This window comes from Chaetodon auriga, chromosome 2, assembly GCF_051107435.1.
Source record: "Chaetodon auriga isolate fChaAug3 chromosome 2, fChaAug3.hap1, whole genome shotgun sequence".
NCBI lineage: Eukaryota > Metazoa > Chordata > Actinopteri > Chaetodontiformes > Chaetodontidae > Chaetodon > Chaetodon auriga.
The window spans coordinates 25,687,043-25,702,929 of NC_135075.1; the positions used below are offsets into that span (position 1 = coordinate 25,687,043).

The following is a 15,887-nucleotide window of genomic DNA, read 5'->3' on the forward strand; positions in this document are numbered from 1 at the left end:
ATGATAGAAATGATTTTGATATTTTTAAAGTTTAAATTGCTAAAGAGGCAAAATACTACAAGAAACCTGCATCAAACCTGAGAAGTCTCATTGCTGAATTATTGCTTATGACGGGGTGTCTGCAGGCGGCTCAGTCACTTGTCATATGCTCAGATTTGCTATATCACAATTAAGTTATTTTCACAGTCAGAGAATTTCTCAGGAATAAACAACATAAATTCCTTTAAAAAAGATCGATGCGTCAGTTCGATTTCAGAAATCTCCTCGAGATGCTGCAAATGAGACGTTTCTTACCGTGCTGGACGTCTGCAGCCCTGAAGCCCACAGACTCATTCTTTTCCAAACCTCTCTGAGGATTGTCACTAATGCAATAACAGCGCTGACAAATTGAGTTCCCTTTATTGCGTCGAGCAACAATGGCAGCGAGCGAGCGTGTCCTTGACTCGGAGGAATCACAGGTGTGAGCCCGAGGATGTGCCAGACCTGCAGGCATGCGAGGCTCAGGAGAGGCAGCCCAGCAGCTCCTTATTAATCAACAGCTTGTTGGGCTGCCGGCCATTCCCCGCCCCACCCTACTCCATCTTCACCTCCTCCTTTCTTCTCCCTCTCCACCTTCACCCCCACCATCCTCTTCCTCCATCTCTTGTTTAGCCTCCCAGTCTGGTCAGGAGCTCAATGCAAAACACAGGTTACTCATTAATTAGACCCCTCCCTGACGCTTTCATTAAAAAAAACAGAAATAAAGGATTCAGTATGGAAATAAACAAGAAGAAATATATATTTTAAACATATTTTTGGCAGATAATTCAGTTAATTTTGGGACAATTTGGACAAACGACTTTAACATCTTTCCTGGCTTTCAACAACCAAATTAACTTAAATTCAAATTAGGAGAAATTTGGTTGAAATTCCTGGCAATGACGTTTAAACTGGTTTCTTCTGCAATCTGTTCAGTGTCTGATTCTTTCAGTTTTATAGACAGCTATTGGCTGACATCCCTGTTGGCTGACCTACCGCGTGGCGAACAACCAATAAGCTGTGGATGCGAACACGTCCGTACAAACCGCGCTCTGAAGTCGCTGAATTCTGCTTTTTTTGTTTGGTCGTGTTGAGAGAAACTCATGAGAAAGTTTGCTCCTCATTTCCTTTTTAAGAGTGAGGTGTCAGCCAGAAAATTCAGGACTTGATCAACTGCATTTGTGTTTGTTTATTCAAAAGTATGCTGATTAATACTGTTATTTACATGAACTGGGAAAATTCAAATAATTTCCTCTCCAGTTTCCAGGATAACATTATGTAACATGCTGCTATTTATGGGGAAAATAAAACGAAGAAAACCAGAGGAAATTTTAATTGTTTTTCATGAATTATTGGAAACTTTATTCTCTGTATACATGGGAATCTGTGCACATTGTTTCCATGTTCAGCTGATCTGCTGTGCACTGACAGAGCGACTCACTGAGAATTCATTAATTATACAGCACCACTTTAACACTGTCTCTATATTCCCATGGTTTGCACCACATAGTTCTTTAAGGAAACTTAACCAGGAAAGAACCAGGAAATTATTCTTAAATTACAGCCCCATAAACTAAAGTGTTCCATTTAACTGCAAGTCGCTTATCTCGCCTACATGCCAGGCTTGTTTTTACTGAGAATTACATTAATATGCATCCTCTGTATGATGAATTATCACTGCTTTTCTTACCACACTCCCTTGAGACGGAGGAAACACTTGTTGCTTTCAGACACGATGGGTGTGAGTTCTCCTGAAGCCTCTTTTTGTGGTGGCGTTGTTCTGTCTCGGTGCAGCACGGCCGCTCCAGCGGTTCTGCTCCAGATGGACTGAAGTGAAGATGTGGCGTTTGCTCCTCATATTGAGAAAGCAAACATGCCCGGGCTGCACTCTGATGTGTTGTGTTACAGAGGAATGTGAGCGTGTGTTTATATGGATGCGTACAGGGCTGCTACCGTTGCTGCAGCAGTAACAGAATTTCCATTCATGCTTTCCAAAGAGTCACCACCATGTACAAACAAATGACAAGGCTCTGTCCTCAAGGGCTCCACAGCCTACACACTCGAGGACAATAGACCATTCAAGCTAACCGGAGTTGTTGCTTCACGATAAAGAAAGCCGTCAGGCACACAGACCTTGACTGCAAGTCCATACTCTGTGTGTTCTTGTGTGATTTACTGAGGAACACTTGTTCTCATCAGGCATGAGAACAAAAATCAGGTGTTTCTACACTGCAGTTGCAGCATTATCACTCCAATCACTCTTGTTTTATTTGGAGTGCAAGCCGACAGACATCACGTCCATGATGCTGTTTCTTATTTTTAACCTTTAAGTCCAGTGCTGCTGCAGTGTGTGTTCTACCTGGTGGTTGAGCTGAGGTTTGAGTTCTGGCACTCAATGAAAAGACTGAAGGTACAGCCCCGATTTCAAAGCAGCTGCGATGCTTAAATAAACCAGAATGTGATAGTTTTCTAATCCATTTTGACATAAACTCAACTAAAAACAGCACAAAGACAATAGATTTAATGTCTGAGCTCATCAGCTTCATTGATTTTCGTAAATATCTGCTTATTTTAAATTTGATGCAGCAACAAACATGTTGGGACAGGAGCAACTAAAGACTGGGAAAGTTTGGAACGCTCCAAAAACACCTGTTTGGAACATCCCACAGGTGAACAGGATGGAGCGAGGTTCACCACCTGAACACGACTGGATAAAGGAGATTACTGCATGTGCACTTTGTAAAATCGTTGTCAGTAGACAAAGTTCGTTCGCTTTCTGTTTTTATTCATGTTTCACACAGTGTCACAACTTTTTTGGAATTTGGATCATATGAATATGCACAGTAGAGTGCAAAAAAAAAAAAAAGGGTGAATATGGGAAAGGCAGGAACATAAATGTGTTGTCTGGTTGCAGAAATAAAAGCAGGGCAAAAAAGAGATTTCTGAGAGGAGCAGAGAAAAACGTGATGGAGAAGAAGGAGGAATACACGAGCGGAGAATGGAGACACGTGAAGGCTCGCATAGACCGTCGCTCCGAAAACGCTTCATTTTCCAGGGCATACAGATGCAAATGTTATGTAAATACTGTGTGCATGCGGCTTATTTGTGTTATAACCTGTCATTCAACAAAATGTTCTACATCATTGCTCTTCATTCTCCAGAAGAAAAAAAAAAAAAAAACAACTCGCCACAGAAAATTTCACATCAGAGGGAACCTTAAGATGAAAAATCAGGAGCAAAATTAAAGCAGAGCTGCAGCATTTTCATGAAAACATTCAGCCCACATTTCTCATCTTCTCTTATAATCCTAATTCAGGGAAAACTGGATTTCAGTAGTTCCAACAGTCCTTTAAAGTAATCCAGCTTTGCACCTTTCAGATCCTTTCTTCATCTGACATTGAGCTGAAGCAACTACAGCTGCCTTATTTGAGCATGTGACAACCTTTTCAGAGGGATCTTTGAAGCAAATGAGAGAGCATGAGATAAAAATCATTTTAGGGATTTCTGTGGATTCCAGAAAATATATTTTGATACAGGTATCAAGAAACTGTTTTAACTCTATGTTCTGAGTTTTTCACAGTAAAATATGATTTTATAGTTTCTTATAGGACGCGATGAATCAATTAGCTTGATTAATGAGCCGATTCACACCTACAGTGCTCCTGGTCGAAAAGTTTTTTATTCTGCTGCCTTTCTGCAGGTGTTTCTCAACCCACACTCTGTGCAAGCACCATGCAGAACATTTGTTGTGTAACATCATAAAAAGTGCAACAAACTGCCGATGCGGAGTCCCACTTCTCGCCTGTGGTGGCGCTATTCTGCCGAGGCCACCACACCCCCCCACCCGCTGTAAGCGAGCGTCACTGCAGTGATTTAATGAGAGCTTCTTCCAGGCTCACTAGGTGCAGGACTAATAATGGTGAGGTTTGATCCCAGAGGACAGTCTTGTGTGTCTCAGTAACTGAATCAAGGTTTAATTAGATACATAAGCAAATCTCATGATCTGTACGACTCGAGCCTCTGGAGCGTAGCTGTGGTTATTTCACACGATCATAATGTGACCAGCGTGGTTGCCACATCTCCGTCCTGCCACGTCGGTCATCGTGATTTCGAAACAGGAACTCAGAACTCGAAACGCTTTCAAAAGAGAACTGACCGAAAAAAAGAAAAGATCCAAATGATGCAACCAGTCAGTAAAATCAACCACACTGATCACTTTCCTTACTCGCTGACCGTATCATCAGTTACTAAAACTGAGAGTGCACGCTGCAAGTATGAAATGTGAAGGTTTGTGATGTCAAAATCTCCATCAGAGGCTGCACAGCCTGTGTTCTGTGATTCATCGAAACAAGTTTTACATCACAAAAGACTTTTCATGGCAGAACAGAGGCCCTCCGCTTCTACGACAATAACTGTAAGAGTGATGAATTTAAGCCGGTTTGAAATGAGAACATCTTGTTTTCATGCTCAGTGAACTGATCCTTACAAAAACCTTCATTTCTCCTCTTTCACACTGTCATGTTTTTATGTATTTTTCATAGTTACAGTGTGAGATATGGCAGTTTTCTTAATGCTTTGCATAGATCAAGATAAATGAACAGTGTCTGTGTGAGTGCTGCGCTGTGCTCCAGCTCCAGAAAAGACTTCACTGTAACTTCACCTCGGTCATCACCGCTTCGACTCGGTCTGAGAATTTCACAGCTCTTACTCGCCGAGAGGGTACAAAAGGCACAAGGTGGCTTCTAAGACATGACACCGACTATTCATTTCAGTCCCGCTGTGTTAAAAACTGTCCAGTGCTTTAAGCATTGCTGTATTGTAAAGCAGAGACTAATAGGAAGCAAGTAATTATTGCAGACAAGGGGATGACTCACTTGGAAAAAAGTTAACTGGCAAAACTGCTGCAGTCACAACAGTTCCATTCAGCACCTCTCTATTAAAAATAGCAGGTTTTACCAACACAGCATGGGAGCTGTGGGGTAGTATTTCCTCTGTATTTATTCAGCAGTGAAGTGCCAGCCCAGCAAAAAAACATCACCCCCTTTGAAGGAAAAATTAAACGGGTTTATTTACTTCATATTTCATTGCAAAACCCAAAACAGAGCTAATGATTTACCACAATAAAAGTACCCAATTTGTTTCCAGTGCTGTAATCTGCAGCAGACCAACTGTACAAAACACAGGGATCGATGTGGAATCGATGGTAAAAATTGCCCCCCTGAACGACGGACTGCTGCATAAAAAGTCAGAGGTAAACACTGCATTGTTCCCCGCCTGGTTCTCTCAGTATGTGCGGACTCCTGGTTTGCTGTCCTGGGCCTGGTTGAAGGGGTTCGCCGGGCCGGACGGCTCATCCTGCTGGTCAATGGACTGGTAGTCATCTCTGCTTCGTGACACAGAGGGGAAACCTGCAGAGACAAGCCAAAAAGTCTTCAACACACTCGACCCCTGCCGTGCAAATGCATTATTCATAATCATAGCCGGAACACTGCGACTAATCAAGGATGCTGCAATATTAAAACTGTGTGCAGGAGAAAAGAAGCTCCCACACAACTTATTTTTTCTTGGTTTTTCTCAAGATTCACACTCCTCACACAGACTCATGATAGTTGGGCAGATTTGTTATCTTGACTTGAGCATCTGGCCCCTCTGGATAAATATAGATTACACTGCCGGAAACTGTGCCAACACGCAGTAAAGCGCAGGCTCCCTCTGATGGACGCTGGGCTGAGAAAACAGCAAATTACATTAAAAAAAAACCTTCTCGAATGGAGCTTAAATTCCTCCCACTTCATTACTGTATTTTGCACATCCACCACGGTCTGATTAGCCGCTTGTACTGTGGCTTTGTGAAGGTGATTTGCCCAGAGGAACAGACCACCATCGATGATCTCAGAATGAGTCTGAAAGCAGCATTTCTGAGCAGAATCATCCTCTAATACGTATCCAGGCTGTTTACACTGAAACCTGCCTGTGTGCATCACACCTCATGTAAAAATGCTTTCTAATGAATTCTATACTGGTGTAAGCCAGCAAAGTCTGATAGGACTCCCTATGATGCTCAAAAACAAGCAGCCCCAACTCGACTGACATGGCCAGAATACCAATGACATGTTTTTGGGAGTTCAAAGGCCTGCACACTCTTACCTCTGCATGGCCCAGAGTCCCACCACTGTGACAAACATGCACATATTCCGTCATTGTGGAGGGTTTGGGTGAAAAATTGCGATATTTCTTATTAGATTTTATTCAAAAGCATAAAAATACATTAATAATTGTTTTTAAAAACACATCATGTCACTCAACAGACCTTAAACTTACTCCGATTTCACACAGGTCACATTCATTGTCTATCATAAGTGAACATTATCTTGACTTAAATTAGGCTAATTTGAGAATGTGCAGCATCATGCAGCTCTGCTTTAAATGTATGCAAACAGAATACACAAACACAAATGAGGTGTCTGGAGAGTAAAAATATGAATAATACATAGCTGCAAACTTGCGGAATCATATAAAGCCATATAATACAAGAGACATACAAATAGACTTTACTGACAAACGCAGACATTCAGACAGGTATGGGAGAGTAAATGAGCACTGATGCAGGTGGGGAGAGACAGATGAATTAATATAAATAATGAAAAAGAGAACGATAGACTACATCAACAAGATAACATCTAACAAAAGAGAAAAATAAATGTCTTTTTCGTCCTGAAGCCTGATTCGTAATCTTACTTCCTGCGTGGGAGAGGATGGAAGAGGATGATTGGAGAAGAGAAATGGGAAAAAGGAAGAAGCTGGAAATCAATAGCGGCGGCCAATAAAGGCACTGTCAGCACTATCCGTAGTGCATCGACTGTCCATGGAGGTCTCTAAGTCTGAGAAGTCAAAGGTCAGCAGAGGAGAAGAGAAGAGACACAAGACAAATGGTCAAATCAAAGCATGAGACAACACGAGGTTTCACTTAGAAAACAACAACATGGAAGCGTGACGGACAGCGACAGACTGAGAGATGAGACGTGATGACATGCAAGACAAGAACAGGGAAACTTAGGCTTTGACAGATCCTTACACATGAGGATTTCACATTCATTTACTGCCTAATCACAAGACAGCTGACAGCAATCAGGGGAAATGCATGGCGGGCAGCAGCCGTTTGCTAAGCTCCTGTCGAGCTTTACGTTCCAGTACAGTCCGTACATCCACGGCTAAATTCAGAGGTTATTTTTGATGCATTACGTCCACGATTTCAAGCATGTTTTAAAAAGAAGGGTTCTCATTTTAGCTGGTCTGTTTTTCTGGCTGTCGCTGCTATAGCTAGCTAGCTAATTCACGTTAATTCTGTGAACTCAGCCTGACTTTTGTCTGAAGCTAACACGTGTCAAAATGAGAAACTTTTAAGTGTTTTAAATCCTCATCTGATGCATGTATGACAGCTAAACCAGCGTTCTGTAACAACACTTGGGATTGCAACGTAGCTAGCTCTAGCATTACGGCAGGCCTACAGTTTGTAACAGGAAACCGCTCAAGTTGCAGTTTACGTCCATGTTTCACTGTATTGACATGATTCCAGTGAATGATTTCCAGTTAGAAACACGCTGTCTTCACTTAGAGACTGTTTTTCCTGAGGAGAACAGCGGACTGAGCTTCATCAGATCTAAACAATCAGCACAGCTTCAAGGTGGATGCCCAAAATTAGCGTCACCAATATCAGCGTCTGACCAAATGTGAAATATGGTCGCGATCTCTCCTTCTGTTCCTGAGTTATGGTGCTTAATAATGGCCAGAAAAGAGTTTCTGCAGAACGTTAGGATGCCACAGAGAAGATAACCTTTGACCTTTAGGATATAAATGTCATCACTTCTGCATTTTATCCGATGAGACATTGACAGACATTGTGTGAAATCTTATCACGGGAAAATGCTAAAAAGTGGATGCTCTGGTCATGAAGCTCCTTCCAGCACCGCCTGTAACCTCACAAAATAATGCTGTTAGCTAATGGCAAGCTAGCTTAGTGGCAAATGTTAATACTGCAGCAAGTAAGCTAGTTAGCTCGGCATGCAAACGTTTGTAGCTGAGGCCCGAGCAGACAAACACACAGTTTAGTCCACTCCTGTTTTGCTCTTATGTTTTTTTAATATGCAAAGACTAAAACAGACAACCCTTAAACTCGTAAACTGACTCCTACTACAGCTCCATGCAGACATGCCACAGTTTACAGGTTACGCGAGGTGTTTAGCACACTGTCAGTTTAATGTTAAATGTTTGATCTCTCAGTCTTGCAGCCTTTTTTGTATTAAGCAACTAAATACAACAATAAAGCAGCGTATGAGGGCTGCCACCTAAATTTCAGTGAGCTCCCTGTACGCCTGAATCAACAGTTCACTCACATGCCCTGATTGCCTGGTTCCCACAGTGCTTCATGCAGCAGGGAACCATGTTAATGCCGGCTATGCAATCAGACTGCAATTAAAACACACATTGTCTGAAACTACCATCAGCTACATTCATCAGTCAGTACGGAGCCAATCACAGTCTAATGGATGTACCTGCTGTGTGTATGTGGCGTTAAAGGAAAACCACAGAGAGCAGATTCATCAATATTCAATTATCCAAACAGTCAAATCAGGAGATGCATTTTGTCAAGTGTTAGTTGCAATGCAGGAAATATGGCATGACGTGTACCATTGTGGAGGGTAATAAATTACTATTTTAGCTGGTGATGTTGCAGTTAATACTAAACCACACCCTCCTCCTGGTTTATTTTTGTCTTCTTTTTATGAGTCAGGCAAGAAAAGCTCACTATCCCTGCGTGGACTCACTACCATCAAATTTGTACACTACAATGAATGCAGCTACTTTTGGTTAATCCGCACAGATGAAGCCATGAATGACGTTTTGGAGATTTTAAGTCCAGTGGACGTCGCAGCTCAGTGGGATTTCTGATGGAAAAGCTCTCAGCAGTGCGAGTCCAAGTCCAAAAAAATCAATGGCCACACATGGTTAATCAAAGAGCATATCATGAGTATCTCCTGCCCAGCCATTGGAAGAAGTGTACTTATCATTTGTTTGCCCACAAGGAGAGAGCTATACCCTCTACGGACAATAAGATCGCAAAATCTCTGTTTCTGTGGACAAACATGCTGCTCTGCCACAGACGCCATCTCTGCTTCTTCAGTCTGTTTTTCTATGGCAGATTATTAGTTTCCAGCCTGCATGGGTTTAATATGTTCCTCCATGCAGCATAAATCGCTGGCCAGGACGGCACACAAGTGTTATAAACAACTCGTGGATAAATGATTTCCTTGCCCGGCCGCACCGCAGCTCAGATATTTTGCTGCATTTGAAATGTCTTGTGACTGTATCTAATTAGTTTGACTGTGGAATCATCTGCCAGTGGTTCAGCACAGAGTCCTCCAGTTTGTGCTGCACTTGTAGGGTCTTTCATGACAAATGCCATTAAACAACACAGGGAGGATCTCAAAGCCCCCCTGGACACACGCATCACACCGTACCTCCAGCTTCAGTCACACTTGTTATGTGATTTGCGGGAGTAGGAAACCTCAGATATTTTAGATAATTTCTCACTGCTTCTGAAATGAAGGCTTGTTTTGTGATGTGGTGAGTAATTTTCTGTCAGCTGGTCCTCAAAGGGGAATTAAACCACACTTGGTTAATTTCCAGAGAATAATTTCTAGCATGCTGGAAGATAGCATCAGTTTCTACTGTAAGAATCTTCACTTTCATTCATTTTTCACTCATGTTGATCATCAGGAGTAAAAATCTACGCAGCACTTCTTCATAACAAGCCTCATGGTGACGTCTGATCACTTCCTCTAAAGTCTGCAAACGCCTCACGTTACTGCGCGTGGCTCATCTCGGCGCACTTACCAAAGTTAACGTTGTAATCTCCTCCACGTTCGCGGTACATTTGGTAGACAAAGAAGCAGGACACGGGCTTGAGCAGCAGGCTGAGGATGGCCATTCCTGCGCTGAAGCGAAACACGTCCCTTCCCCTGTCTGCTGAGAGGTCATTCAGCGGGTAATAGATCCCGAAATGGATGATGTCGGTCAATATCGTCACGACCATCCCCATCAGAAACTACAGGGGGAGAAAGGAAGACGTCTCAGTGGCCACAGATGGTGTTTCAGGCTTTGTGCATGTCAGTATCACATATTTCTAATGTATTTATGCCAGAAGGAAATCTTCTTTGCAACATACTGTGTGTGGAAAATAAAGTTCTGAGAGAAAAATGTGATGCCAGGAGGTCAGAATGAAAATTGCAAGCAGTGCATAAGAAAATAAGACACTGAAATTAGAAAACCATCCATCGCCGTTATTATCACACGCAGTCAAATCTATATTTCAGACAGAATTCTCCAGAAGCCAGAGAGAAACGTGAGTAAAATGAGAGCTGATGAGCTCACAAAATTTACACTGAAATCACTTCAGACACTTGAGAGAGTGAAGCCTGAAGGTATTCATAAAGAAGCATGCAGTACGGCTGCACATAAGGAAGCAGGACGATCTGCAGATCTGAGTGACTCTGAAGATGCATCACGAGCCAGAAAGATTCCTGTGCATTCGTTATTTTTCCAACGTTCTTCTTCCTCTGTGGTCAGCTCGGTCGCTCCTGAGGGACCCTGGATGTGAGTAACAGTGACACTGGACTGTGAAGTACACAAGGTAAAAGGCTCCCCTATGGTTACTTCCCGATGGCAGTGACAGTCAGAATCCATTACTGTCAGAAGTGTCAGTGGAGGAGACGGTGGACAGGTAGTGTGTTCTTGAGGTGCCTCTCTTTGACCCTCAGCTGTGTATTTGTTTAGTATGAAACTCATCAATGTCACAGTCTGGCTTTTATATAAAGAGACTTTGACTGTGGCTTAGTTTTAACTGATGGACATCAGACAGACGTCTAAATTCATCTGCTGCACAAAGCTGTCTAGATTTAATGTAGGATTTACCATGAACTCTGGGTAAATTAAGACTAAAAAACATGGCTGACCGAGCAACCGCGTCAAACCGCTCAGCTCCCTTCACCCCTCCCAGCTCTCTGGAAGAATTCAGGACATGTTACTGGAAATTTCTAAACAATTCCAGTAATGGTATTAAGGCCAGAGTTGAGAGGCGGTGGCTTCTTAACATGGCGGAGCTCAGTATTCCTGCTAAGTCTATCAGTCACCGCATCTCCGTTACGGCGCGTGTGCAATACGCTTTTGTTCCGCCTTCCACGCTGCTGCAAACCGTGAGCATTTTTCCTGTCTTATCTTGTTGACTTGCTCAGATTTTGCTGATTTGTCTGCACAGGCTGTTCTATTTTAAAAGTTTACCAGACTCTATACACCATTCCTGCGTCTGACTTCCTGTCTGGCTCGACCTGCTCTGTGCAGATTGACTCGTCGTCCATCAAAAATAAACTTGGCGCTAATTCTACGTGGAGCAGAGCGTAAATACGCTTCTGAAACGGAGGCAGAACACGCCCAGTGGAATCACACGCATTGACTAGAATGGCAGCGATGTTACGGCAGATGTTACACTGTGGTGGAATTCAGGGGTCAAGCTCCAGATAGCCTCTTTGGATAAATGAATGCTGTGTATTTCCAAGAGGTTACTTCGCTCTCTGAAATCCATTTCCTTCTTATCGCTCACTCCACAACACTGTCAGAAAACCTCAAATTATAAGACATGTTTTCCTCTTTTCTGTCATCTGGTGCCAGTTATCAACAGGCTTTGCTGATTGGAAACACGAGTCATGGTGGCTTACGACCTTTAAACTAATCTAAAAGCAAAATTAAGGCCGGCTAAACAACACAAGCCAGTCTAAAACATGTTCGTGCATCCGTCCTGTGCTGCCGTAAACGGCTGCACCATGAGGCTGTCCTCTGTGCTGAGTTAAGGGAAGGCTATCTTTCTCAAAGGGATGCTCACAGATCGTCCTAGATTCCATCGACAAATAGGTTAGCACGGATACGCATTGCCGCGCCTATAGTTAGACTCCTGTACGTGTCACATGATGTTAAGATTGCAGCCTGCGTGAAGGAATCAAGGCAAAGACTCACCATGAGCACGGCATCGATCGAGTCCCTCTGTGCAATGGCCCAGACCCCAACAGCTAAAACACTGAAGTTCCCCCAAGCAAAGGAGGTGGGCAGCCACGCCATGCAGCCCCTGCAGCAGACACACAGTTCACACAGCACAGAACCACATTTCAAGTTATGTTCGATTGTGCGAGAAAGAGCTTAAAGAGGCCTGAATCAAGACTGTGAGGCTCTGTGTGAATATGTGGGTGTGTGCCAGAAGAGGAGAGAAATTCCTCAGGTTTGTGGAGAAAAAACTGCGCTCGCACTCACCATATTGTCAGCAGCCAGTGCACCAGTACTATGGCCTACGATAGAGAACAAAAGACAAGTGTTGAACAGAAATACGGGTTTGTTAAGAAGCTTTTGAATATTCGGTTCAGTCTACAGCTGCAACAATTAGTCAGTCGTCAAGAAAACTGCAAATATTCAGCAGCTCCAGCGTCTCATTTGAAGGCGTCACCTTCGTGGACATATGTCACTACTTTCTCACAAACAATTAACTGAAACAATAATGAATTGATTGGGAAATTAACTGTCAGTTGCAGCTCTCGTTCGATGTGAGCTCACAAACATCAAAGCCAGAAACAACAGAACTAAATGCAGAACATGTGATCCATCTGCATCTGACGTTCAGCGTGAAGCTGCATCTGAATGACTGACTTCACAGAGGACGTGTTTTTAAGCCAAATTATGAATCATACATCTTCTTTTCTGACTTTTAGCAACTCAAGTCAGTCAGAGTTTCTGACCTTTGAATAAAAGCTGTTCAAACTGCTTTAAATACAAGCTCAAAGGCATAATTCAATTCAATGGCTGACGTGTGCATCAGCTCTGTGTGTTCGTTACAGGAGAGTCACTGCCTGTTAAAGCATTAACTGCCAACATTAAAACACAAGTGACAAGATCAGAGGAGATGCTTCATGTGGGAAATAACATGGCACATTCGCTGCCTATCCTTCAGCTATGCACACAAACACATCTCATTCATATCTCGTAGAGTGAACACACTCATCACTGTGTTTGTGTTTCTAACAGCCAATTATGTGATTCAGTCCATCCACAGGCCTGCGGAAAACAATCACTGAACACACAAGCCTACCCTCTGATCTGAAACGCACATTTGGAGGCTACGTCTCCTAAATAACTTTCCACTTTTCTTTCAACACTCAACAGAAAAACACCAGCATTTTTCTACTTTACTGTGATCTGTGTCTCAAGCAGGTAGTTGCCACACAGGATTTACCAAAGAGACCTGAGGAGCAAAGTTGTTGTTTAAACACTGACAGTTCAACATTTCAGTGAAGCAAACTCACCTTTAGATTTATGGCAGGGATTTCCATAACGGTCAAAGAGGCTCTTCAACTTGTTGAGGAGGCTACATGAAAGAATACAGCAGGTTTCCTCTTACACAAACTTCTCCCCAAAACTCCTCCTCCCCTCAGCTTGGCCTGCAAACATGAACCATGTGACTGCAGCCTGACTGCTTCCCATGTGACTGCCTCCCTCCTCCTCCTCCTCCCTCTGCTCTGCTCCAGCCTTCAGTCTCTCAAGAGGGAAGAAACCACATGAGCATCAACCCTGGTCACACTTTTTATTTTATTTTTTTAATTTCCAGCTGTCTGTGAGCTGGTGTCCTTCCAGTGGTTCATTATGAATAAGCAGGAATGGTGCATGTCTGATAATGATTAAATAATGAAAATAAAACTTTCTCTTTAACCCTTAAAAACTTAAAATTTAAACAAAGATCTGATGTGTAGGATGTTTTTAGCCCAGCCACAGAATTGACAAGAGTTTACATCCATGCTAGCAACTCCGTTAGCCTGTGGCTTTGAGTTAAATGCTAAAGTTAGCATGCTAACATGCTCACAATGCTAACAGGCTGAGGTCCAACAGGTATAATGTTTACCATGTTCACTTAGTTTAGCATTAAGTTTGTAGCTGCTAATTAGCTTAGAAGGAGAGCTGATGCTGATTGGAAGCTCGTTAGTTTTTCAGGTGTTTGGTCACAAAGCAAAATATTGGACATAATAAAGTTTTGACTTGACTCCAACTATCTTTGGATCTAAAGTCGTATCTAAGGTCTGTCCTATTTACTGGTGAAGTGAACAATGTTTCCATTGTATAAGAACCTTAGAGGATCTTAGTGATTGTTCCAGATTTTAGTCAGACCCTCATTGTGAAAAACTTTAGATTTTGATTGCCAATTGCATGAAAATGTCAATGGCCCTCATTTTTCTCCCTTAACATAAGCAGGATTATACACTTCGAGGCGTCCACAATCAGGAGTTAATGGACTCCATGGAGGCAACCATCCATCACGCACATTGTCCATTAATTCCTGTTAATGGACACCTTCTCGGGCGTTAGCTCTTTCTTACTTTTAACTGTCAGTGTCCTCCTCGGGATAAATGTGATCTCATCTTTTACTCTCTTGTTGTGGTTTGTGCTGTTATCCATATGGGGCTTATTTCCCATCATCTCTATTTAGGATACGACGGTTGGGATAACATTTCGCTCAGCAAAGAAAATGCTGAGGTCTGGGAACACACCAACATCCCAACAATGAAGTCTGCAGGGGCAAAAAAAAAACAAAACTGATCTCAGTAATTACTTAATGAGTACAACGGGAAACATTACTGACGGTAATTATGAAGAAAACCAGGAGAATAAGACCCAAGCTGTATGTGCTGTAACGATGAGACACATGTTAATGATCCTTTCTTTACATTGTTCCATCTCATTTCAAAGCACATAAACGCCAACAGAGCAGAGCAGAGACAGAAAATCCACCTTCAGATACACATTCAGTGTATTCCTCCATCTTCTTTTCATCTGTAAGTATTCTCTCATCTATTCCCACCTGATCACAGCTGCTCTTATGCGACTGAAGATCCATCCTCAGGTCACATAATGAAGACCTTGAGATGCCTTTAAAGGCTCTGGAAAAGCAGGTAAGTGGACTTTGAGTTATTTCCAAGCTCAAGAATGTTGATGTGTCCATAAATAATGTATAATACAGATAAACATCTACTACTTTACTAAGTCATAAAATATTGACCCTCCTCGTTATTGCAACCAAATTCAAGCACATTTAACTCTTGAACTCAGTGTAAACGCTGCAGACGAAGGCAGCAGCCAGCTCTTTAAAATGCTAATGTGGCTTCATGGTGATTTCTTCTCTACAAGTCTGACTCATCCCTTCCTGCTTCTGTCCCCTTATACCTTAAAGCCATTGTGTACCTCAAGCGTGGCAGATGGCGCCTGCTCCGCCAAAACCGCCGTGAACCCTGACCTCCCGGTGACCTCTGATCCCTGTGACGGCACACGACTCAGGACTTTTCACTGCGATTGAAGTATTTATGCTTCAGAGCCAAATTCAGCAGCTGTAATGTGGGGTGAATGTGGGACATGTTATTGAATTTGAGGTGTAATGTCTTTAACCATCAGGGGAAAAGCAATTCTTTGAGCAGCTGATCTAATTGCAAATACAAGATTAGCAATTGAGTGACATAAATGTGAAACCAGGGTTAAACGAGGGCACTTTATTTCAACACATTTTTATCCTTATTCAATACTTCAGATGATTTATGGTCTGTTTTATTGTCTCTGAGGCTGCAGAGAGACTGCAGGATCTTCTTCAGCTTTGTTTACTCGTATGTAAATGGCTCCCGCTGCTGTCCTGTTGAGAGTGCCCTGATCTTGAGAAGTTGGGTTAAGATCACAACTTTGGTAATTAATTACTTCAAGAAAGCCTTAAGAAAGGTAGAAGTGCCTTTGTGCTG

The 15,887-nt window shown here is 42.6% G+C and overlaps 1 protein-coding gene across 2 annotated transcripts; it reads right to left on the reverse strand.

Annotated features, from left to right (window-relative positions):
• Window positions 1-5,063: 5,063 nt before the first annotated feature.
• agtrap (angiotensin II receptor-associated protein) lies at window positions 5,064-14,913 on the reverse strand. Of its 2 annotated transcripts, XM_076743313.1 has the most exons (6): window positions 14,896-14,913; window positions 13,419-13,480; window positions 12,376-12,410; window positions 12,085-12,193; window positions 9,913-10,123; window positions 5,064-5,426 (listed from the first exon to the last, which is right to left on the reverse strand). In XM_076743313.1, the coding sequence occupies exons 2-6, from the start codon at window positions 13,443-13,445 to the stop codon at window positions 5,302-5,304; spliced, it is 507 nt and encodes a 168-aa protein (XP_076599428.1). In that variant the 5' UTR covers window positions 13,446-13,480; window positions 14,896-14,913; the 3' UTR covers window positions 5,064-5,301. The 2 variants fall into 2 exon arrangements, with proteins under 2 accessions (XP_076599428.1, XP_076599420.1); XM_076743305.1 differs by lacking the exon at window positions 14,896-14,913 and having other exon boundaries at window positions 13,419-13,548.
• Between the last annotated feature and the right edge of the window lie 974 nt (window positions 14,914-15,887).